The 25,148-nt window shown below is 39.8% G+C and overlaps 1 protein-coding gene across 4 annotated transcripts in view; it reads left to right on the top strand.

Annotated features, from left to right (window-relative positions):
- Positions 1-25,148, top strand: part of LOC5503070 (inhibitor of Bruton tyrosine kinase) — a 35,854-nt gene that overhangs the window by 5,276 nt on the left and 5,430 nt on the right. The window contains exons 7-28 of one of the 4 annotated variants that reach the window (XM_048721815.1): positions 122-206; positions 1,127-1,244; positions 1,398-1,438; positions 7,597-7,727; positions 9,086-9,273; positions 9,919-9,960; positions 10,646-10,877; positions 11,457-11,562; positions 15,241-15,408; positions 16,035-16,321; positions 17,394-17,456; positions 17,959-18,041; positions 18,725-18,762; positions 19,011-19,110; positions 19,723-19,772; positions 20,066-20,117; positions 20,818-20,935; positions 21,525-21,839; positions 22,406-22,643; positions 23,108-23,142; positions 23,634-23,652; positions 23,757-23,872. In XM_048721815.1, the coding sequence (XP_048577772.1) occupies positions 122-206; positions 1,127-1,244; positions 1,398-1,438; positions 7,597-7,727; positions 9,086-9,273; positions 9,919-9,960; positions 10,646-10,877; positions 11,457-11,562; positions 15,241-15,408; positions 16,035-16,321; positions 17,394-17,456; positions 17,959-18,041; positions 18,725-18,762; positions 19,011-19,110; positions 19,723-19,772; positions 20,066-20,117; positions 20,818-20,935; positions 21,525-21,839; positions 22,406-22,643; positions 23,108-23,142; positions 23,634-23,652; positions 23,757-23,834 (2,587 nt within the window). In that variant the 3' untranslated portion in view covers positions 23,835-23,872. Of the gene's footprint in view, positions 1-121; positions 207-1,126; positions 1,245-1,397; positions 1,439-7,596; positions 7,728-9,085; positions 9,274-9,918; positions 9,961-10,645; positions 10,878-11,456; positions 11,563-15,240; positions 15,409-16,034; positions 16,322-17,393; positions 17,457-17,958; positions 18,042-18,724; positions 18,763-19,010; positions 19,111-19,722; positions 19,773-20,065; positions 20,118-20,817; positions 20,936-21,524; positions 21,840-22,405; positions 22,644-23,107; positions 23,143-23,633; positions 23,946-25,148 lie in introns of those variants that run through there. The other 3 variants (XM_048721816.1, XM_048721814.1, XM_048721813.1) reach the window with 3 other exon arrangements.

Below are 25,148 nucleotides of genomic sequence, written 5' to 3' on the forward strand. Positions count from 1 at the left end.
CTAAATTCACCCGTACACCTCCACCCTCTCCAATTCCTGTATCCAGACCTGCTATGTTGTTTTTGTTTTGTGGAGGTTTTATTGAATTGATATTCTTTCTTTAATTTTGTCTCTTCCACAGTGGAGTTGTGTTTAGTTTTGGGTTGAACAACATGCATCAGCTTGGACACAGTCCGCCTTCAATGCAGAGTCTAGTGCCTAAAATGGTAATCACATGACTCTTTACATGTTACATAAGCTATATGAAATGATGGACACAGCCTGCCTTACATGCAGTGTCTAATGCCTAAAATGGTAATCACATAACTCTTTGCATGTTACATGAGCTATGATGAACACAGCCTGCCTTCCATGCATTTTCTAGTGCCTAAAATGGTAATCACATGACTCTTTGTATGTCACATGAGATATATGAAATGATGGACACAGCCTGCCTTCCATGCATTTTCTAGTGCCTAAAATGGTAATCACATGACTCTTTGCATGTCACATAAGATATATGAAATGATGGACACAGCCTGCCTTCCATGCATTTTCTAGTGCCTAAAATGGTAATCACATGACTCTTTGCATGTCACATAAGATATATGAAATGATGGACACAGCCTGCCTTCCATGCATTTTCTAGTGCCTAAAATGGTAATCACATGACTCTTTGCATGTCACATGAGATATATGAAATGATGGACACAGCCTGCCTTCCATGCATTTTCTAGTGCCTAAAATAGTAATCACATGACTCTTTGCATGTTACATGAGCTATATGAAATGATGAACACAGCATGCCTTCCATGCATTTTCTAGTGCCTAAAATGGTAATCACATGATTCTTTGCATGTTACATGAGCTATATGAGACAATGTAGTTCTTCTTTAGTGTCAATCTTTCAACAATTCCCTCAGCTTCAGTATTAAACATGGCTTTGAATCTGTATTAGAATTACTATTTTTAGAAACTGGAATTTCCTTGCCTCATAAAAATTGAAATTTGTGTGGTTTGTGATGCTTACAGGTCCGCTAAATGTTACTCTTCTCAGCTAAAGAATTTGCTGTTGACAATAACCTATTTTGCTGCTTAGCCTGCACCATTACCATTGACTCAGATAATATATTTTCTTTGTGACTAGGTTCAGGCCAGAGTTTGGAAGGGGAAACAAGTCATAGGCGTGGCGGCTGGAAAATATCACTCTGCGTTCTACACACATACTGAACTATTTACATGTGGTCTTAACATTGGCCAACTGGGTAAATTTAAACAGATCTTATTACTAAACAACAGGGTAAAATCAAACTACGCAATATTACTAAACTCTTCACATATGATCTTATTGATCTTATGTGTCATCTTTACATGCGACAACTACATTACTCCTGATCGTATTCTGATTGTATTTCCAGGACATCTCAAAGGAGAGAAGTACCAGACAATTCCACGACAGGTATAACACAAATGCTTTTACCTTATTAATTACGTCAATTAATTTGGCTTGTGATAACTAATGTATTTGGCATGTGATAGCTAATGTATTTGGCTTGTGTTAGCTAATGTATTTGGCTTGTGATAGCTAATGTATTTGGCTTGTGATAGCTAAAGTATTTGGCTTGTGATAGCTAAAGTATTTGGCTTGTGATAGCTAAAGTATTTGGCATGTGATAGCTAATGTATTTGGCTTGTGATAGCTAATGTATTTGGCTTGTGATAGCTAATGTATTTTGCTTGTGATAGCTAATGTATTTGGCTTGTGATAGCTAATGTATTTGGCTTGTGATAGCTAATGTATTTTGCTTGTGATAGCTAATGTATTTGGCTTGTGATAGCTAATGTATTTGGCTTGTGATAGCTAAAGTATTTGGCTTGTGATAGATAATGTATTTGGCTTGTGATAGATAAAGTATTTGGCTTGTGATAGCTAATGTATTTGGCTTGTGATAGATAATGTATTTGGCTTGTGATAGATAATGTATTTGGCTTGTGGTAGCTAATGTATTTGGCTTGTGATAGCTAATGTATTTGGCTTGTGATAGCTAATGTATTTGGCATGTGATAGCTAATGTATTTGGCTTGTGATAGATAATGTATTTGGCATGTGATAGCTTATGTATTTGGCTTGTGATAGCTAATGTATTTCGATTGTGATAGCAAATATCTTTATGAATGTGTCAATGGATTTTGCTTGTGGTAGCTAATGTATTTGGCTTGTGATAGCCAATGTATTTGGCTTGTGATAGCTAAAGTATTTGGCTTGTGATAGCTAAAGTATTTGGCTTGTGGTAGCTAATGTATTTGGCTTGTGATAGCTAATGTATTTGGCTTGTGATAGCTAATGTATTTGGCATGTGATAGCTAATGTATTTGGCTTGTGATAGCCAATGTATTTGGCTTGTGATAGCTAAAGTATTTGGCTTGTGATAGCTAAAATATTTGGCTTGTGGTAGCTAATGTATTTGGCTTGTGATAGCTAATGTATTTGGCTTGTGATAGCTAATGTATTTGGCATGTGATAGCTAAAGTATTTGGCTTGTGATAGCTAAAGTATTTGGCTTGTGATAGCTAAAGTATTTGGCTTGTGATAGCTAATGTATTTGGCTTGTGATAGCTAATGTATTTCGCATGTGATAGCTAATGTATTTGGCTTGTGATAGCTAAAGTATTTGGCTTGTGGTAGCTAATGTATTTGGTTTGTGATAGCTAATGTATTTGGCATGTGATAGCTAATGTATTTGGCTTATGATAGCTAAAGTATTTGGCTTGTGATAGCTAAAGTATTTGGCTTGTGATAGCTAAAGTATTTGGCTTGTGATAGCTAATGTATTTGGCTTGTCATAGCTAATGTATTTGGCTTGTGATAGCTAAAGTATTTGGCTTGTGATAGCTAATGTATTTGGCTTGTGATAGCTAAAGTATTTGGCTTGTGATAGCTAATGTATTTGGCTTGTGATAGCTAAAGTATTTGGCTTGTGATAGCTAATGTATTTGGCTTGTGATAGCTAATGTATTTGGCTTGTGATAGCTAAAGTATTTGGCTTGTGATAGCTAATGTATTTGGCTTGTGATAGCTAATGTATTTGGCATGTGATAGCTAAAGTATTTGGCTTGTGATAGCTAATGTATTTGGCTTGTGATAGCTAATGTATTTGGCTTGTGATAGCTAAAGTATTTGGCTTGTGATAGCTAAAGTATTTGGCTTGTGATAGCTAATGTATTTGGCTTGTGATAGCTAAAGTATTTGGCTTGTGGTAGCTAATGTATTTGGCTTGTGATAGCTAATGTATTTGGCATTTGATAGCTAAAGTATTTGGCTTGTGATAGCTAAAGTATTTGGCTTGTGATAGCTAAAGTATTTGGCTTGTGATAGCTAATGTATTTGGCTTGTGATAGCTAATGTATTTGGCATGTGATAGCTAATGTATTTGGCATGTGATAGCTAATGTATTTGGCTTGTGATAGCTAATGTATTTGGCTTGTGATAGCTAATGTATTTGGCTTGTGATAGCCAATGTATTTGGCTTGTCATAGGTAATGTATTTGGCATTTGATAGCTAAAGTATTTGGCTTGTGATAGCTAAAGTATTTGGCTTGTGATAGCTAAAGTATTTGGCTTGTGATAGCTAAAGTATTTGGCTTGTGGTAGCTAATGTATTTGGCTTGTGATAGCTAATGTATTTGGCTTGTGATAGCCAATGTATTTGGCTTGTCATAGGTAATGTATTTGGCATTTGATAGCTAAAGTATTTGGCTTGTGATAGCTAAAGTATTTGGCTTGTGATAGCTAAAGTATTTGGCTTGTGATAGCTAAAGTATTTGGCTTGTGGTAGCTAATGTATTTGGCTTGTGATAGCTAATGTATTTGGCATTTGATAGCTAAAGTATTTGGCTTGTGATAGCTAAAGTATTTGGCTTGTGATAGCTAAAGTATTTGGCTTGTGATAGCTAATGTATTTGGCTTGTGATAGCTAATGTATTTGGCATGTGATAGCTAATGTATTTGGCATGTGATAGCTAAAGTATTTGGCATGTGATAGCTAATGTATTTGGCTTGTGATAGCTAATGTATTTGGCTTGTGATAGCCAATGTATTTGGCTTGTGATAGCTAATGTATTTGGCATGTGATAGATAAAGTATTTGGCTTGTGGTAGCTAATGTATTTGGCTTGTGATAGCTAATGTATTTGGCATTTGATAGCTAAAGTATTTGGCTTGTGATAGCTAAAGTATTTGGCATGTGATAGCTAATGTATTTGGCATGTGATAGCTAATGTATTTGGCTTGTGATAGCTAATGTATTTGGCTTGTGATAGCTAATGTATTTGGCTTGTGATAGCCAATGTATTTGGCTTGTCATAGGTAATGTATTTGGCATTTGATAGCTAAAGTATTTGGCTTGTGATAGCTAAAGTATTTGGCTTGTGATAGCTAAAGTATTTGGCTTGTGATAGCTAAAGTATTTGGCTTGTGGTAGCTAATGTATTTGGCTTGTGATAGCTAATGTATTTGGCATTTGATAGCTAAAGTATTTGGCTTGTGATAGCTAAAGTATTTGGCTTGTGATAGCTAAAGTATTTGGCTTGTGATAGCTAATGTATTTGGCTTGTGATAGCTAATGTATTTGGCTTGTCATAGCTAATGTATTTGGCTTGTGATAGCTAAAGTATTTGGCTTGTGATAGCTAATGTATTTGGCTTGTGATAGCTAAAGTATTTGGCTTGTGATAGCTAATGTATTTGGCTTGTGATAGCTAAAGTATTTGGCTTGTGATAGCTAATGTATTTGGCTTGTGATAGCTAATGTATTTGGCTTGTGATAGCTAAAGTATTTGGCTTGTGATAGCTAATGTATTTGGCTTGTGATAGCTAATGTATTTGGCATGTGATAGCTAAAGTATTTGGCTTGTGATAGCTAATGTATTTGGCTTGTGATAGCTAATGTATTTGGCTTGTGATAGCTAAAGTATTTGGCTTGTGATAGCTAAAGTATTTGGCTTGTGATAGCTAATGTATTTGGCTTGTGATAGCTAAAGTATTTGGCTTGTGGTAGCTAATGTATTTGGCTTGTGATAGCTAATGTATTTGGCATTTGATAGCTAAAGTATTTGGCTTGTGATAGCTAAAGTATTTGGCTTGTGATAGCTAAAGTATTTGGCTTGTGATAGCTAATGTATTTGGCTTGTGATAGCTAATGTATTTGGCATGTGATAGCTAATGTATTTGGCATGTGATAGCTAATGTATTTGGCTTGTGATAGCTAATGTATTTGGCTTGTGATAGCTAATGTATTTGGCTTGTGATAGCCAATGTATTTGGCTTGTCATAGGTAATGTATTTGGCATTTGATAGCTAAAGTATTTGGCTTGTGATAGCTAAAGTATTTGGCTTGTGATAGCTAAAGTATTTGGCTTGTGATAGCTAAAGTATTTGGCTTGTGGTAGCTAATGTATTTGGCTTGTGATAGCTAATGTATTTGGCATTTGATAGCTAAAGTATTTGGCTTGTGATAGCTAAAGTATTTGGCTTGTGATAGCTAAAGTATTTGGCTTGTGATAGCTAATGTATTTGGCTTGTGATAGCTAATGTATTTGGCATGTGATAGCTAATGTATTTGGCATGTGATAGCTAAAGTATTTGGCATGTGATAGCTAATGTATTTGGCTTGTGATAGCTAATGTATTTGGCTTGTGATAGCCAATGTATTTGGCTTGTGATAGCTAATGTATTTGGCATGTGATAGATAAAGTATTTGGCTTGTGGTAGCTAATGTATTTGGCTTGTGATAGCTAATGTATTTGGCATTTGATAGCTAAAGTATTTGGCTTGTGATAGCTAAAGTATTTGGCATGTGATAGCTAATGTATTTGGCATGTGATAGCTAATGTATTTGGCTTGTGATAGCTAATGTATTTGGCTTGTGATAGCTAATGTATTTGGCTTGTGATAGCCAATGTATTTGGCTTGTCATAGGTAATGTATTTGGCATTTGATAGCTAAAGTATTTGGCTTGTGATAGCTAAAGTATTTGGCTTGTGATAGCTAAAGTATTTGGCTTGTGATAGCTAAAGTATTTGGCTTGTGGTAGCTAATGTATTTGGCTTGTGATAGCTAATGTATTTGGCATTTGATAGCTAAAGTATTTGGCTTGTGATAGCTAAAGTATTTGGCTTGTGATAGCTAAAGTATTTGGCTTGTGATAGCTAATGTATTTGGCTTGTGATAGCTAATGTATTTGGCATGTGATAGCTAATGTATTTGGCATGTGATAGCTAATGTATTTGGCATGTGATAGCTAATGTATTTGGCTTGTGATAGCTAATGTATTTGGCTTGTGATAGCCAATGTATTTGGCTTGTCATAGGTAATGTATTTGGCATGTGATAGATAAAGTATTTGACTTGTGGTAGCTAATGTATTTGGCTTGTGATAGCTAATGTATTTGGCATTTGATAGCTAAAGTATTTGGCTTGTGATAGCTAAAGTATTTGGCTTGTGATAGCTAAAGTATTTGGCTTGTGATAGCTAATGTATTTGGCTGGTGATAGCTAATGTATTTGGCTTGTGATAGCTAAAGTATTTGGCTTGTGATAGCTAATGTATTTGGCTTGTGATAGCCAATGTATTTGGCTTGTGATAGCTAATGTATTTGGCTTGTGATAGCTAATGTATTTGGCTTGTGATAGCTAAAGTATTTGGCTTGTGATAGCTAATGTATTTGGAATGTGATAGCTAATTGTGGACACAGGGCCTCCTCTTTTGTGTCCTTTGGGCTTTTCCAAGAAGACGAGGGATTCCTGTATAAGGCTAGGGTTTTCACCTCAAAAAGAAACACAAGTTGACATGACCTGGTTTCAAACCCTGGTCCTCTTGTTTGGGAGATGAACCATGTACCACCGAACTATTGCGCGAGTTTCCTGTTTTGTACTATACCAGAGACTTTATATGGTACAAGGTACTAAAAATCTTTAGCCGACCATTAAGATGTCAAATACAGTACCCTGCAAATTACCTGCAGATTAGAATGCAGCATCCTTTTTATACCCTTACAAACAACTTAAGCATGGTTCAGTATCACTAGTAAAGAGAAACGACATGAATTCACAGCTCCACACAAATAGCAACACACTCATAGGGCCAAAAATGCTGCATATTTTTACTATCTTAACTGGCATCGTTTGCATGGGTCTTTAGATGACTTTGTGGACCTGCAAATTATTGAGAGACAAAGTTTTCACGGCCGAAGCAAGGGAGGGCACTGGGGTACATGCCCCCCCCCCCACACACACACACAATATTTTCAAAAATTATAAGGAAATGAGCAGTGGGCGTGGCTGTGTCCCCATTGTTTCTTAATGTTTCTGTGTCATGCCACCCCTTCCCCAATAATTCGAGGCCTGTTACGGCTATGGTTATGGATGGCACCAAGTGCATAGCTCTTTGTGTCTTTCTGTTTGTATAGACAAGACTAAATAAACAAATCATACCTCCTGTATTTATTGGATAACATTGGACAAATTTTATTTATTTTTAAGTTGTGTGTAATATATATTTGTTACCTCTGTAATGATGTTAGGATACTAAATGGTGCTTTTGTGACCCCTCATGATGGCAGGTTAGCGCACTAGTCCAGAAAGATCTCCGTCTTGCCAGTGTAATGTGCTCAGATAATGCTACAGTCTGTGCCACTGACAGAGGGGACATCTATCTACTTCAGCATTACACCTGCCAAAGAGTTATCAATAGGTGAGTGCGACATCTATCTACTTCAGCATTACACCTGCCAAAGAGTCATCAATAGGTGAGTGCGACATCTATCTACTTCAACATTACACCTGCCAAAGAGTCATTAATAGGTGAGTGCGACATCTATCTACTTCAACATTACACCTGCCAAAGAGTCATCAATAGGTGAGTGCGACATCTATCTACTTCAGCATTACACCTGCCAAAGAGTCATTAATAGGTGAGTGCGACATCTATCTACTTCAACATTACACCTGCCAAAGAGTTATCAATAGGTGAGTGCGACATCTATCTACTTCAACATTACACCTGCCAAAGAGTCATCAATAGGTGAGTGAGACATCTATCTACTTCAACATTACACCTGCCAAAGAGTCATCAATAGGTGAGTGCGACATCTATCTACTTCAGCATTACACCTGCCAAAGAGTCATCAATAGGTGAGTGCGACATCTATCTACTTCAACATTACACCTGCCAAAGAGTCATCAATAGGTGAGTGCGACATCTATCTACTTCAGCATTACACCTGCCAAAGAGTCATCAATAGGTGAGTGCGACATCTATCTACTTCAACATTACACCTGCCAAAGAGTCATCAATAGGTGAGTGCGACATCTATCTACTTCAGCATTACACCTGCCAAAGAGTCATCAATAGGTGAGTGCGACATCTATCTACTTCAGCATTACACCTGCCAAAGAGTCATCAATAGGTGAGTGCGACATCTATCTACTTCAGCATTACACCTGCCAAAGAGTTATCAATAGGTGAGTGCGACATCTATCTACTTCAGCATTACACCTGCCAAAGAGTCATCAATAGGTGAGTGCGACATCTATCTACTTCAGCATTACACCTGCCAAAGAGTCATCAATAGGTGAGTGCGACATCTATCTACTTCAGCATTACACCTGCCAAAGAGTCATCAATAGGTGAGTGCGACATCTATCTACTTCAGCATTACACCTGCCAAAGAGTCATCAATAGGTGAGTGCGACATCTATCTACTTCAACATTACACCTGCCAAAGAGTCATCAATAGGTGAGTGCGACATCTATCTACTTCAACATTACACCTGCCAAAGAGTTATCAATAGGTGAGTGCGACATCTATCTACTTCAGCATTACACCTGCCAAAGAGTCATCAATAGGTGAGTGCGACATCTATCTACTTCAGCATTACACCTGCCAAAGAGTCATCAATAGGTGAGTGCGACATCTATCTACGATACACACGGGCCTCGCCCTCGGGGTTTTATACCGAATAAAACACTGCAGCTCGTGTTTCAAATAGTACGTTATCATGTAAATATATAGCAACTGAGGCAAAATAACTTCTGGTTGTTCATTGCAGATTTCCTGAGTTAACCCGACTGCAAGTCTGTGGTGGGAATTTTGACGTGACAAGTACTCCTGACGTTAATAAAGCCCACGAGAAGCTTACGCTCACGCTGCTCAACGCTAAAGGAGAAGTGTACCAATGGAGATCGTCTAATTGTGGCCTCAGAAAGGCCCTCTGGTCTCTTAAAAGGGAGCTCTTTGGTAAGATAAATTGATATTAGACTTTCCATGCCCTATTCCTGTTGCATGTCCATGCTCGTGTCGGCGACGTTAGTTGAAAGGGTATCCAGTCACTTCGTCCACAAACCGTGTCGTCCACAACCAACTCGTCCACAAGTTGAGTCAACTCGTCCACAAGTTGAGTCAACTCGTCCACAAGTTGAGTCAACTCGTCCACAAAAATAAATCAATTCGTCCACACATAGTTTTCACAAAAAAGTAGCCTCGTAGCATAAGTGTTTCAAATAAAAACGTTTACTTTGAAAAATATAGTCCTTTTAGAACTTTATATGCACAGTTATTCGGAACACCAATTCGACATAAAACATTTAAAAAACTATGTGTGGACGAATTGACTCTATTTTTGTGGACGAGTTGACTTAACTTGTGAAAAAGTTGAATGTGGACTGGACGAAGTGACTGTAAACCGTTGAAAGGGAAATTGAGCTGTCAACTACTGTAGTTGGTCGGTTCAGGTCAGTATTTAATTTTTTTTAGAAGGGAAAAATCCTAGACTGCGAATTTTCCTTTTCAGATAGATATTAGCCTTTATCTGTCCTCTCACACGACGTAGACGTGACATGGCCCAATCTTTTGTTATTGCTCTCACACAACGTTTTTCTCTAGTTTCTGACATCGCTGTCGGTAAAAACCTACTCATCATTACAGGTAAGTAGATGTTTGCCTTATCTAAAGTGTGGTCAGGAATGATAATTAGTTTTTTTTTTTGTTGTTGTTGTTGGATTGTCGCTCTTTTTGAAGCCAGTAAAAGTATAGCCATCATGTGGAAATTTCTTTTATGCGAGATTCCATCGCCACACCACCACCGCCAACACGATCATCATTATCATCTTTTTTTATTCTATTTCCACCAGTTATATACTGGTGCGGAAGGCACAACAGAGCTAGGCTCTAAATCAAGTACCCCCTTGAGTGTATTGTTAGTAAGCATTGTAAGCACTGTCACTGGGGGTGGTCACTGCCAGAGGGTTTATTGCGTCCCCAGTGGTTCTTTTACGTCCCTTCGGTTCAGGTTAATGTAGTGCAGCTTGAAGAGACGGGACCTCCGGTTTAGTGTCCTTATCCGAGAAGACTGGAAACACGGGAGAATAACTTCAACTCACTTGTGACACAAATTCGAACCAAGGCAGGAACCCGGAAAAATCCCCAGTTTGAGCCAGGATTCGAACCTTGGCCACAGCGGTGAGAGGCCGACGCGCTAACACACTTGGCCACCCGTGCTTCCACATCGATGTCGTTGTCGTCATTATTTTATCATCATCACAACCATCATTATCATCGATGTCGTTGTCATCGACGTCATCATCACTTGTTATCATTATTGTACCCCTAGATAAAGGCGAAGCGTTTATGTGTACCCAATCGGATGACGTCATCCCTGACGTCAAGCGCACGCCATCCTCCTCTTCACTAACCCAGCTCGGCCTGCTGATGGGAGACTGGAACCGAAAAGATTTCATTGGCTACCATGCCGAGAGAATACCCATGGTGCACCGTGGGATGAGAATCTTTACTGATGCGAAATCCAAGGGGTTCGCGGTATTGCAAAGCCATCCATCCGCTGGGTATGATAATATAACCAACATATGCATCAGCAGGCAAGTCCCAGGCATTCTTACCGGGTTTCCTGACTATGGAGATGAACCGTGAGGCAGCTAGGGTCTGGGGCAAGCATGGTTTTCTGTGACTCTTACTCACCACAGGGAGCTCGATTGGAAATCCGGTGAGAAGGCCTGGCACTAGGCCAGTGCATTAGCGGTAAGATGATTTTTGGACAAGATACATGTCGAGACTTTCCTGTTATCATTACGCTTTCGACACCTCGGAAACTAAAAGCTAGCAGCTTTAAACAACTCGGGCAACCCTAGTAAACTAGCGATTAATTGGCTTCTTCGTGGACAAACTACACAACATATTTAGTTGACTCGCTAAACTGCCAAGACTGACTTTCTGAATACTCAGAGCGGTAATTGTACCTAGACGCCAAGCAAACTATTTTAAAGGGTTTTTCTCCGATCTCCCCCTCCACAAAATCAAGCAGCTTTGGTCTCAAGATGTGATCCGTGGTCAGAGTCGTATGTCTGCTTCACGTTGAAATATTAGGGTGATTACCTTGACAAGTCTAATTTATTTATTTATTTTAGGTTGGGGAAGTACCCGAAAGTGTCCGCCTCACGAATGTGTGAAGACTTCAAGCAGTTGCTAGATGAGTCAACTATAGAGGACTCGATACATGACGTCACACTTATGGTATGTCAATGACGTCAAACTTACATGCACATGACGTCACACTTATGGTACGTCATTACGTCAAACTGACATGCAAATGACGTCACAGTTATGGTATGTCAATGACGTCAAATCGACAAGCACATGATGTCACACTTATGGTATGTCAATGACGTCAAACTGACAAGCACATGACGTCACAGTTACGGTATGTCATTGACGTCAAATTGACAAGCACATGACGCCACGCTTATGGTATGTCAATGACGTCAAACTGACAAGCGCATGACGTCACACTTATGGTATATCATTGACGTCAAACTGACAAGCACATGACGTCACACTTATGGTATGTCAATGACGTCCAACTGACAAGCACATGACGTCACACCTATGGTTTGTCAATGACGTCAAACTGACAAGCACATTACGTCACAAATTTTGTAGTGAGCCACGCAGCCTATAACAGATTAGCTATTTATGATATCAAACTAACAACAATTTTTACGCTAATGACGCCACAATTTACAAAAATTACGTCATAATTATGCAAACGTCAAGCCAAAAGTCCAAATTAGCCGCCTTTTCACGAGGGATATTAAAATGAGTATTGTTTAAAAATAAGATCATAGCAGGGGTAATAAATACGAGAATCAGCTAAACTGGTCCATACTGGCCAGTTTTTGTCACCCGTCAAAAAAATTACGATAGTCAAAGCGTATTGGAAAAGAAAAGAAAGAAAATAAAAGAGAACAAAGAAAGAAAATAAAAGAGAAAATAAAATAAAAGAGAACAAAGAAATTGACCTTGAAGATTGTCGAGCAGTCGGAAATACAGCGTCCATCTGCAAGATCACCTTCCACGATCGAACTCCTTATTTGCGATATTTGCCTGAATGTATCTCAAGCTATCTCACAAGTACGCGCTTGGATTCGCCGGATGAATGTATCTCAAGCTATCTAACAAGTACGCGCTTGGATTCGCCGGATGAATGTATCTCAAGCTATCTAACAAGTGCGCGCTTGGATTCGCCGGATGAATGTATCTCAAGCTATCTAACAAGTACGCGCTTGGATTCGCCGAATGAATGTATCTCAAGCTATCTAACAAGTACGCGCTTGGATTCGCCGGATGAATGTATCTCAAGCTATCTAACAAGTACGCGCTTGGATTCGCCGAATGAATGTATCTCAAGCTATCTAACAGTTACGCGCTTGGATTCGCCGGATGAATGTATCTCAAGCTATCTAACAGTTACGCGCTTGGATTCGCCGGATGAATGTATCTCAAGCTATCTAACAAGTACGCGCTTGGATTCGCCGGATGAATGTATCTCAAGCTATCTAACAAGTACGCGCTTGGATTCGCCGAATGAATGTATCTCAAGCTATCTCACAAGTGCGCGCTTGGATTCGCCGGATGAATGTATCTCAAGCTATGTAACAAGTACGCGCTTGGATTCGCCGGATGAATGTATCTCAAGCTATCTAACAAGTACGCGCTTGGATTCGCCGGATGAATGTATCTCAAGCTATCTAACAAGTACGCGCTTGGATTCGCCGAATGAATGTATCTCAAGCTATCTCACAAGTGCGCGCTTGGATTCGCCGGATGAATGTATCTCAAGCTATCTAACAAGTACGCGCTTGGATTCGCCGGATGAATGTGTCTCAAGCTATCTAACAAGTACGCGCTTGGATTCGCCGGATGAATGTATCTCAAGCTATCTAACAAGTACGCGCTTGGATTCGCCGAATGAATGTATCTCAAGCTATCTAACAGTTACGCGCTTGGATTCGCCGGATGAATGTATCTCAAGCTATCTAACAAGTACGCGCTTGGATTCGCCGGATGAATGTATCTCAAGCTATCTAACAAGTACGCGCTTGGATTCGCCGAATGAATGTATCTCAAGCTATCTAACAAGTGCGCGCTTGGATTCGCCGGATGAATGTATCTCAAGCTATCTAACAAGTGCGCGCTTGGATTCGCCGGATGAATGTATCTCAAGCTATCTAACAAGTACGCGCTTGGATTCGCCGAATGAATGTATCTCAAGCTATCTAACAAGTACGCGCTTGGATTCGCCGGATGAATGTGTCTCAAGCTATCTAACAAGTACGCGCTTGGATTCGCCGGATGAATGTATCTCAAGCTATCTAACAAGTACGCGCTTGGATTCGCCGAATGAATGTATCTCAAGCTATCTAACAGTTACGCGCTTGGATTCGCCGGATGAATGTATCTCAAGCTATCTAACAAGTACGCGCTTGGATTCGCCGGATGAATGTATCTCAAGCTATCTAACAAGTACGCGCTTGGATTCGCCGAATGAATGTATCTCAAGCTATCTAACAAGTGCGCGCTTGGATTCGCCGGATGAATGTATCTCAAGCTATCTAACAAGTGCGCGCTTGGATTCGCCGGATGAATGTATCTCAAGCTATCTAACAAGTACGCGCTTGGATTCGCCGAATGAATGTATCTCAAGCTATCTCACAAGTACGCGCTTGGATTCGCCGAATGAATGTATCTCAAGCTATCTAACAAGTACGCGCTTGGATTCGCCGGATGAATGTATCTCAAGCTATCTAACAAGTGCGCGCTTGGATTCGCCGGATGAATGTATCTCAAGCTATCTAACAAGTACGCGCTTGGATTCGCCGAATGAATGTATCTCAAGCTATCTCACAAGTACGCGCTTGGATTCGCCGAATGAATGTATCTCAAGCTATCTAACAAGTACGCGCTTGGATTCGCCGGATGAATGTATCTCAAGCTATCTAACAAGTACGCGCTTGGATTCGCCGGATGAATGTATCTCAAGCTATCTAACAAGTACGCGCTTGGATTCGCCGAATGAATGTATCTCAAGCTATCTAACAAGTACGCGCTTGGATTCGCCAAATGAATGTATCTCAAGCTATCTCACAAGTACGCGCTTGGATTCGCCGGATGAATGTATCTCAAGCTATCTAACAAGTGCGCGCTTGGATTCGCCGGATGAATGTATCTCAAGCTATCTAACAAGTACGCGCTTGGATTCGCCGGATGAATGTATCTCAAGCTATCTAACAAGTACGCGCTTGGATTCGCCGGATGAATGAATCTCAAGCTATCTCACAAGTACGCGCTTGGATTCGCCGGATGAATGTATCTCAAGCTATCTAACAAGTACGCGCTTGGATTCGCCGGATGAATGTATCTCAAGCTATCTAACAAGTACGCGCTTGGATTCGCCGGATGAATGAATCTCAAGCTATCTAACAAGTACGCGCTTGGATTCGCCGGATGAATGTATCTCAAGCTATCTAACAAGTACGCGCTTGGATTCGCCGAATGAATGTATCTCAAGCTATCTAACAAGTACGCGCTTGGATTCGCCGGATGAATGAATCTCAAGCTATCTAACAAGTACGCGCTTGGATTCGCCGAATGAATGTATCTCAAGCTATCTAACAAGTACGCGCTTGGATTCGCCGAATGAATGTATCTCAAGCTATCTAACAAGTACGCGCTTGGATTCGCCGGATGAATGTATCTCAAGCTATCTAACAAGTACGCGCTTGGATTCGCCGGATGAATGAATGTGAATGTGTGAGATTGTGTGGGTGATTGCCCTTCCCAAATAAGGGGCTGACTGCCGTACATAACCTACATCATATAAAGCATTCTGAGTATCTGTTGGTATTTTCCCAGGTGGAAAGTCACACATTCCCAGCCCATTCCTTCATCTTAGCGTCACGCAGTGCCGTCTTACGTGACCTCCTGCAGGCAGATGATGTCACGCAACGTGGAAATCAAGTATCCCGGATCTTAACCCTTCCGGCTGTAAAAGATATTACCGTCGCTTCCAAATACCTTCAGGTAAGAACACATCAAATGGGTACCACTAAGGATGCTATGGGCCGTTTTTAAGGTGGGGGTCCTGTGGTGTTATTTTGGCGCGAAATGGAGACTTTGAAAGGTCGGAATAGAAGACTTGCACTAAGAAATCACGTGACTTGCACTAAGAAATCACGTGACTTGCACTAAGAAATCACGTGACTTGCACTAACGATTCACGTGACTTGCACTAAGAAATCACCTGACTGTTTGAGTGGCAAATTCACAAAATATTGCTGTTACACCAGACAGCGATGAAAAACTAATAAAAATAAGCATTTTTTGTCATTCATGGAAATTTTCTGGTTGATTCGTAAGCTCTGTTGCCTTTTTTGACGCAAAAAGCCGGAGCGTGCGCAGGTTTGCTACCCAAAAAGTCACGTGAATTTTCGGTGTTGGCTACAATGGTCTCGCAGCGTTTTGAAGCTTTTTCATCAACGATAAAGCGTGTGGCTTCATACTCTATTTTCTTAAATACGAATTAAATTTATTCTCCGTGGTGGCACAGAAATTATAGCCTTTCATCTGGTGCAGGTTATATACAAGAAGTACCACCCCCCTCTCCCCCTCCCCGCTAGATATCTTTATCAGCGTCGTTTCTCACCCAGGATATCTACAGCGGGGCGTATGTGGACGAGTCCTGCATTTTCCAAAATCTTAACAAACCTCCTTATGAGAACAAGCCCATGATTGTAATGGACTTCGCCTCAAATACACAAGGCGGTGGTGAGGAGAATATAGAGCCCTGGAGCACAAGGCTTGCTGGATGGGGAGATCTGGATGATCTCTCAACGTCGGGTGCTTCTGATCAGAGTGCGAAATCTTCGCACAGGCAGCGAGGAAAGAGTAAGACGAAATCGCCCCAAAAGAAGGAGAGGAAAAGGGAAACAACGGGGTATGGAAATAGAATAGGGACTTGCGCTAAGAGATCACGTGACTGTTTGGGCGGCAAACTAGCGCTCGCTCAGGGTTTTAGCGGCAAAATAAAAGCAAAAAAAAGCAACTTATTCAGCGCATACGAAAACCACCAGGAGTTTTTCAGAAAGGGTTTAGTTTCATTTAAAGGTTTCTAGTCTTTCTAGTAATTTCTGCGATTATTTTGGTTTGAATTTTTCACCCAGAAAGGTCACGTGATCTCCTAGAGCAAGTCCGCTATTCTAGAGCATAACTTATATACTTATTTTTGCAAGATAACAGAAAATATCGTGGTAATGAAAGAAAAAGCTTCACCAGATAACAGCTTTTCATGGTTTCTCTCTTTTAAGAGAATGAAACTTTACCATGAAGACTAAGGCGCCCTCGAAAAATTATTTTGAGAAAATGTGAGAAAATATGACAAAGAGTAACACCGCGTAATTTTTTTCCGGTTGACCACAACCGCGTATAACAAACAGTAAGGAGCTCGTTATGGAGACTAAAAAAATATTATATACAGAGATCTTGTTGGCTTACACGAGGCTATGTTCATGATACCTTAAAGAAGGTCAATCACGCCACCATTTTATTCTCCCACTCCATGGCGAGTCGCACAAGGCATCCATTTCCATCGGCTAATCCAAGCAAGGAACCAATATTTTTTCAATAAAATATCGTCAATAGAGTATTAAACTTAACTCGTGGGTATTTATTTGGAGTTTTTTCGCAGATAAACCGATGTATTTTCAGCCGTAAACAATAATAAAGGAGTGGTTGAAAGACATCCTTTAAGTGCCCTTGTCCGTCACACCTTTTTTATTGTTTTTTTTAACAATGAAAGATATATGGTGTGTTAAAATCCCGAACTAACCATCTAAAAAACAAAGTTTAATACCTTATTTACCAAATCCAATCGAAAATATCGTTTTGGCTTCCCCAAGTTAGCCGATTCAAATGGCGGCTGGCAGAGGCCGTAATACGAATGAGTATCGTCGCTCTAGGGTACATCCTTATTTAGTTCGCTTATTCCTAACAAACTCTTTCTTGTTTAGGCTCAAAAGTGCAAGACCGAGAGAAGATGTCGACAAAAGAATAAGATTCAATAGATTAAGTTTGTAAGTAATTACAGCCATCAATGGTCCGGGCCTTCGCTTGTTTAGCCAACATGTATTAGGATTTGGAGGGGGCATTTGAAAAGCAAAAAGATCTCGCCTAGTTTTAACCAGCATATCTAGATTTACGTTTGTTCCGAATCTTTTAGTGCCGCAAAAATTAATGCAATTGATGAGACTTGTAACGCATGTGATCTTACTAAAAGCTTGTGTTCCTCATCTCCGTTTTTTAAATGTGAAGCTCTTAGAAAATTGTTTATGCTGTATAACCTTTGTATAAAATGCTCCTTTTTTTCAATCTTTTATTTCACTAGCGAACAAAATCCACTTCAATCACCGGAAATTTAATCCATTCTACAATAAACTGGTTGCATCTATTGCTAAAGCATAACATTTTATGGGTAATGATATTTTCCCAAAACAATAAGATTATTCCATATAAAAGCACATGTCGCTAGTCGGAAATAGTCTTTCATCAATCACTTTTATGTTTTCGTCTTTTTAGTCCTCATCTTCATGACGTCACAATCGAGTCTGAAGACGGAGTAAACTTCGCATGTCACAAGTGCGTCCTTGTTGCCAGGCTTGGTGAGTGAACAGATGATTAATTTCTTGATTGATTGACAAGGTAAGTACCAATCAAAAGCAAGCAGTGCGTCCTCGTCGCCAGGTTTTATGAGTGGATAGATTATTCACTTTTTTTTTATTGACAAGGTAACTACCAATCATATACACCTATTTCAAAAAACCGTTGTCAGTGCAAACGGCAAATGGCGATTACAAATGACAGTTCCATGACCGAAAGGACCCATGAATCCCAAAATATTCGCTCCAAATTCAGAAAAATACGTAAAACGAATATCCATTTAATATAATTAATATATGGTTCGATGTCGCTTGCTTTTATTTACCACCTTTATTTTTACAAATGATTTCTACCCATAGGCAGCTATCGGTCGTAGAACTGCCTGCAACTGCCTTTTGTAATTGGTGTATACCATTACTACGTCCTTGTCGCCAGGTTTGGTGAGCAGATTTTTTCCCTCTGGGCTACATTATTACTTTCTCTATTCTATTTTATTAAAACTTGGCAGCCTTGGATTTTGTCTGTAGTTTTAGAATGAATCTTGTTTGTCCCCTTCCTTCCTCTTTATGAAATCCTGGATCCGCTCCTGGTTCACGTTCAAACAGACTGTACCCCCCACCCCTCCCCCCTCGCTCTCTCGCAGCTTAAACCTCGAGGTAACATGGATCTTGATTTTCTATTGCAGACTATTTTCGCAGTATGTTGGCCTGTGGATGGCTTGAGGTACAGTACGTAACAAAACATTGGTATTGTTCTTTATCACTTTCTTAACTTTTATATTCGCGCATTCTTCTTATTCGCGCTCTTTTACCTTCGTGTATTCTCCCTCTCTCGCTATTTTATTTTCACGATTGAAAGTTTTGTCTAATATTCGTTGAAACTTCGTGGTGTTTAAATTGCGTGCAATTAAAATCCTTCAAGGAAAGCCTTTTATCTCCTAAATGTTGAAACATGTCCTGTTTTGCTCACAGGCGAGTAGCGAGATGGCAACTCTAAAAATGCCGCTCCATTCCAGCGTGTTATGCGTTGTTCTAGATTATCTCTACACGGACGACGCACACAGGATCAAAGGTAGTAGAACGTACAGTACACTGGTCATTTATATTCTATTACGTAAATCTAGAACTTTGCAAGAGAAATTTTTTTCTGTATTCGTAAAGATGTTCTGGTCTCAGAAAAAGGGGCTAAAATTTTCTGAACACGAGGATCCGTTGGATTTCAGTTGCAATATTTTACAGCTAATTTATTAATAATTGAATAAATTTCCCAGATCTCTAAATGGCAGTCTTCAAAGTATGTTGAATTAATTTTTGGGTAGCATACGGCAAAAAGGTGAAGTGGTTGTATTATGACTAGGAAGAACTCGGAGAAATCTATTTATAATTCCTTTACGTTTATGTTCTAATTGCAACGAGCATGGACAATAAGCTTAGTCTCTTAAAGTGACTTTTTGCTCTTGCATATATTTTATTGTAGTTCTAAAAACTAATCTGCCAAAGTCATTTCGAAACCTCTCCAACCCTCGTGCCTTTTTTACTGCCATTCAAGTTATGAGACGTGATGAATTATGGGAGTTATGAGTGAGGGAGGGAAAAAGAAGGAGGGACTGACGGACGGACGGAGTTGGAGGGACGGGGTGTTTATGTTATTCAAACCAAGATTTGATCATGTGTTTTTTCTCAGGTTTACAAGATATTGAATTCATTGGTAACGTTCTTGTCGTCGCCGATCAGGTTAATACACCCGTTCATTTAAAGTGCCTCCATTTGGTCTTTCTCCGCAGCCATTTTTCACATGATACCAAGCGCGAGAAAGCATCCATTTCCATCAGCTGATTTAGGGAACTTTTTATGGTGGTTTTGATTGAATTTTGGAAATGATGTATAAAACTTTGATTTTAGATGGTTATTTCGAAATAATATTGAATCGCAATCGAGTGGCTGACGACGCCCTCGACTACGTCTCCTGACTAATGCAAATTTCACCAAATAAAATTGCATTCCTGTTTGCCTTATTTGTGTTCTAGCTACTGATTGGTAGACTGAAAGAGATATGCGAATCGCACATGGCGAAGATGAGTAAGTAACAACAAACTCAACTTAGGATTTTAAAGTAAATTTATTTTTCAAGAATAAGGATATTTGATTTTATGATATTAATCATCATTATCACCACCCGCAATGAGATATCATCACCACCACCATCATTTTCATCATCACATCCACCATCATTGTCACCATCACCACTACTTGCTATCACCACCACCATCACTACCACCATCACCACCACAATCACCATCACCACCATCACCACCACTACCACCACTACCACCACTACCACCACCACCACCAACAACAACAACACGACCACCGCCACCACCATTATTGTCATCATCGTTTTCATATCATACTTTCCGTCTCTTTCTGGTCTTGTCTCTACTTTAGCTATTGTGAGCTCATGTTACCTTTCCTTCCACCTCTGCGTTTCCTCTTGCTATTCATAAGGTTTATCTTCACCGTCCCTCACTTTTCCTCTTCATCTATTTCCTTGGTGACAATTCACACCCCTCTTGATAAAGGTGTTAAATTAAAGACCGTCTGGGAAAAACCTCTTGAAAGAACGGCTTTTTTGCATTGATAAATATTGAAAATAGTATTTTGGATCACCACCGACATCAGCAAAAATCTCATGTCATTCCTTCCCTTGTATCGTTTTATCATAGAATCACCATATTCGTCAGCAATGACCTCATAATACCCTTGCTTTGTTTTGTCGTAGTATCGTTCAAGAATGTCATGGAGCTACTGGAGTTCTCTTGTGTTTACAACGCGCTACAGTTGAAAGAAACCTGCCTTGAATTCATTTGCTCGAATCTCTGCCTTCTTTTGGAAGCCGGGTATGTATATGTATTGCTTCACTCTCTGCTCTCGTGGAAGCCGGGTATTTATATGTATTGCTTCACTCTCTGCTCTCGTGGAAGCCGGGTATGTATATGTATTGCTTCACTCTCTGCTCTCGTGGAAGCCAGGTATTTATATGTATTATTTCACTCTCTGCTCTCGTGGAAGCCGGGTATTTATATGTATTGCTTCACTCTCTGCTCTCGTGGAAGGCGGGTATTTATATGTATTGCTTCACTCTCTGCCCACGTGGAAGCCGGGTATTTATATGTATTGCTTCACTCTCTGCTCTCGTGGAAGCCGGGTATTTATATGTATTGCTTCACTCTCTGCTCTCGTGGAAACCGGGTGTGTATATGTATTGCTTCACTCTCTGCTCTCGTGGAAGCCAGGTATTTATATGTATTGCTTCACTCTCTGCTCTCGTGGAAGCCAGGTATTTATATGTATTGCTTCACTCTCTGCTCTCGTATAAGCCGGGTATGTATATGTATTGCTTTACTCTCTGCTCTCGCGGAAGCCGGGTATTTGTATTGCTCATATAAGTCCTTCTTTTTCAAATCCTCACTTTTTATTTGGTCACAGCCATCTCAATCTTTTGAGTGAAGAAACGATCGAAGAAGTGTCCAAAGCATACAGGGAAATGGTGCCGAATATGGCATGGCGCATGCTCACTCCACAAGATGACCATTTATGCGTCATCGACCCCCACCCCTCCCCCTCTAAGCGCCGTAGGACCTCAAGCCGAAAAAGGTCTTCGCGAAGTGAAAGCGACGGGTGTGGAGAGGTTACCAATGGACCGGAAGTGAGCGAATCTGCGGTTTTAGACCGGAAGATGAATGATTTGGCCCTAGAGGACGTGTTTGAAAACGAGGTGGCTCCTAAGGAAGAAGACAGCAGGTTTGATATAATTTCTGTGATTCGGCGATAGGGACATATGTATGGATGTAGTGTGAGTTTAGCTTTATCATGGAACGCTCAAAAGCTTTCAAAATCGATTATTAACTCGATGATTAACATTACTACCAGGTTTATTAAATTACCTTTGCTATTTCGTATAAATCAAATACTGTTGATTGAATGTAACGAGCGGATGGATGTTTTTTTTTGGAAATAGTAGGTTTGGATTCGACAAAGGCTTTACACTTACTTAAAACATGTTATTATACATTTCAAAGACAATAGGGTACTTTCTTTTCTATTCAGTTTCAGTTTATTCTTACAACTTTTTCAATATAAATTACAACATAACATTTATGTTCCATGCGAGAAAGCCCTTTAAAGCGGCGATGTTACCAGTTTACTTCCTGTCGATTACGTAGCAATTCCCAATGATTTTTAACGGAAAACGCAAAAAAAAAAATATGTATAACAAAATTATGAAAGCAGTGTGTCTATATTTAATGTTATTTTTACCTCCACTTTACGTACGAAAGATTTGACTCTAGTTGCATCTACTATTTAAGGGACCCTCAGAAATCCACTGACCATATCGCCACTACCACGTCACGTGACGCCCATGACGAGCCATGTGTGGTTGATGACGAACATAATGAGGTTGATACGCTAGGGCAGTGGTACAGAAAACTTGAGGGAACGAAACCGACGAGTAGAACACGTCCTGGAAAAACACCCATCAAGAAAAAGCTGGTCGAGCGGGCGTCTCACAACACAGATGATACACCCTCACCTGAGAGGAAGACGGTAAGGGATCACAACGGCAATGGTGATGATGGTGGTGTTGATGGTGGTGGTATTGGTTGTGGTGATTGTGGTGGTGTTGGTGGTGGTGATGGTGATAATGATGGTGATGACGATGATGATGATGGTGATGGTGATGATGGTGGTAATGATGGTGGTAATGATGATGGTGATGATGGTGGTGGTAATGATGATGGTAGTGATGGTGGTGGTGGTGATAATGGTGATGGCGATGGCGATGGCGATAGTTTTGAAGATGATAATTACGGTGGTGATGATGATAATGATGGTGGCTGTGGAGATGGTTGTGTTGGTGATGCTGATGGTTGTGATGATGGTTTTAATGGTATTGTTGGTGATGACGGCGATAATGCTGAGCTGGTATTTTAAGGTAACGATGGTGTTGCTATTGATGGCGCAAACGGCGAATGATAATAATAATAATGATGGTGCCCTTCACTTCACAGGTCACGCCAGTGAAGGCTTGGGGATCCTCATCAAGGTAACAACTTATCCTCACGAGGCGACATCTTGTTTGATGTTCATCTACAGAGTTGCCTGATTTGTTGCCAGATTATGACCCAGTGGTTCATTTGTCAGTGCCCTTATGGCTGTCACGACATCGAGCTCTCGAGTTGTAAAGAGCAGCAAAGAAAAAAAATAAGAGCTACAATTCGATAGCAACGAGAAGCTCGGAAATAATTCAAATGTTATCCAAACCTTTACCTTTTCTCAAGCCTTATAGGTTGGCTCCCCGGGTTATTACAAGACAAGATAATTTCTTCTTTCTTCTTTTTTTGCCATTTAAAAGCCTCTGTCAGCCGCCATTTTGTCATCCTAGCGAAGTAGAAAGTGTGAGAAAGCATCAATTTCCTTCAGCTGATATGGATGAGCGGTTGTGGAATTTTCCATTGATTTTGGTAAATAAAGCATGGGACTTTATTTCCAGGTGGTTATTTTGATATTTTTTCTTTAATTTTTCTTCAAATATAGGTCGAAAACAATAACAAAGGTGTGGCTGAGAAGGGCTCTTTAATCATCCTCCAAATATTTTCCATGTGATTTGCCATCACGTGACACCATCACGTGACACCTGACGAATCATAATGTGTTTAGTGCTTCCAGTCCAACCACCGCAGATCTCAGGACCATAATGCAACAGGAGCAGGGTATCATGAGAGTACCTGTCAGTAACCATGAAACCCCACTCGTCAAAAGAGACAGAACGTCACCAAGTAAGCAGCCGAGAAGAAGTCTTGAGACACCGTCGGTAAATGCGCCTAGCAGGGACTCAAAACTAGAAAGGTATCTAAGAACATGGAAAGATAAGACTAGAAAGGTATCTAAAAACATGGAAAGATAAGACTAGAAAGGTATCTAAGAACATGGAAAGATAAGACTAGAAAGGTATCTAAGAACATGGAAAGATAAGACTAGAAAGGTATCTAAGAATATGGAAAGATAAGACTAGAAAGGTATCTACGAACATGGAAAGATAAGAGTAGAAAGGTATCTAAGAACATGGAAAGATAAGACTAGAAAGGTATCTAAGAACATGGAAAGATAAGACTAGAAAGGTATCTAAGAACATGGAAAGATAAGACTAGAAAGGTATCTAAGAACATGGAAAGATAAGACTAGAAAGGTATCTAAGAACATGGAAAGATAAGACTAGAAAGGTATCTAAGAACATGGAAAGATAAGAATAGCAGTCAAGGCTCAAAACTAGAAAGGTATCTAAGAACATGGAAAGATAAGACTAGAAAGGTATCTAAGAACATGGAAAAATAAGACTAGAAAGGTATCTAAGAAACATGGAAAGATAAGAATAGCAGTCAAGGCTCGATACTAGAAAGGTATCTAAGAACATGGAAAGATAAGACTAGAAAGGTATCTAAGAACATGGAAAGATAAGGCTAGGAAGGTATCTAAGAACATGGAAAGATAAGACTAGAAAGGTATCTAAAAACATGGAAAGATAAGAATAGCAGTCAAGGCTCAAAACTAGAAAGGTATCTAAGAACATGGAAAAATAAGACTAGAAAGGTATCTAAAAACATGGAAAGATGAGAATAGCAGTCAAGGCTCAATACTAGAAAGGTATCTAAGAACATGGAAAAATAAGACTAGAAAGGTATCTAAAAACATGGAAAGATAAGAATAGCAGTCAAGGCTCGATACTAGAAAGGTATCTAAGAACATGGAAAGATAAGAATAGCACTCAAGGCTCGATATGACTCTCGCATAAAATATGGGTTACCTTTCATTAAACTCGAATTTCTTTACGTTATTTCTATTCGATATTTTTTAACAATGAAAGTTTCGTTGTAAAAAAAAAAGCAAAGCTGAGCAGTTGTCTAAAATGTGACACAGGAGAGTGTTACCGAGAAAACCTTATATAGCTATGACGCAAGACGTTGATATGTCTGTACTACGTTTTCATTAGCAAGCGAAACTTAGGCGTATATTAAACGTCGTGCCTGTCGCAACATCCTAGTTCGGGGTTAG

The sequence above is a fragment of the Nematostella vectensis genome, chromosome 14, assembly GCF_932526225.1.
Source record: "Nematostella vectensis chromosome 14, jaNemVect1.1, whole genome shotgun sequence".
In the NCBI taxonomy this organism is placed as follows: Eukaryota; Metazoa; Cnidaria; class Anthozoa; order Actiniaria; family Edwardsiidae; genus Nematostella; species Nematostella vectensis.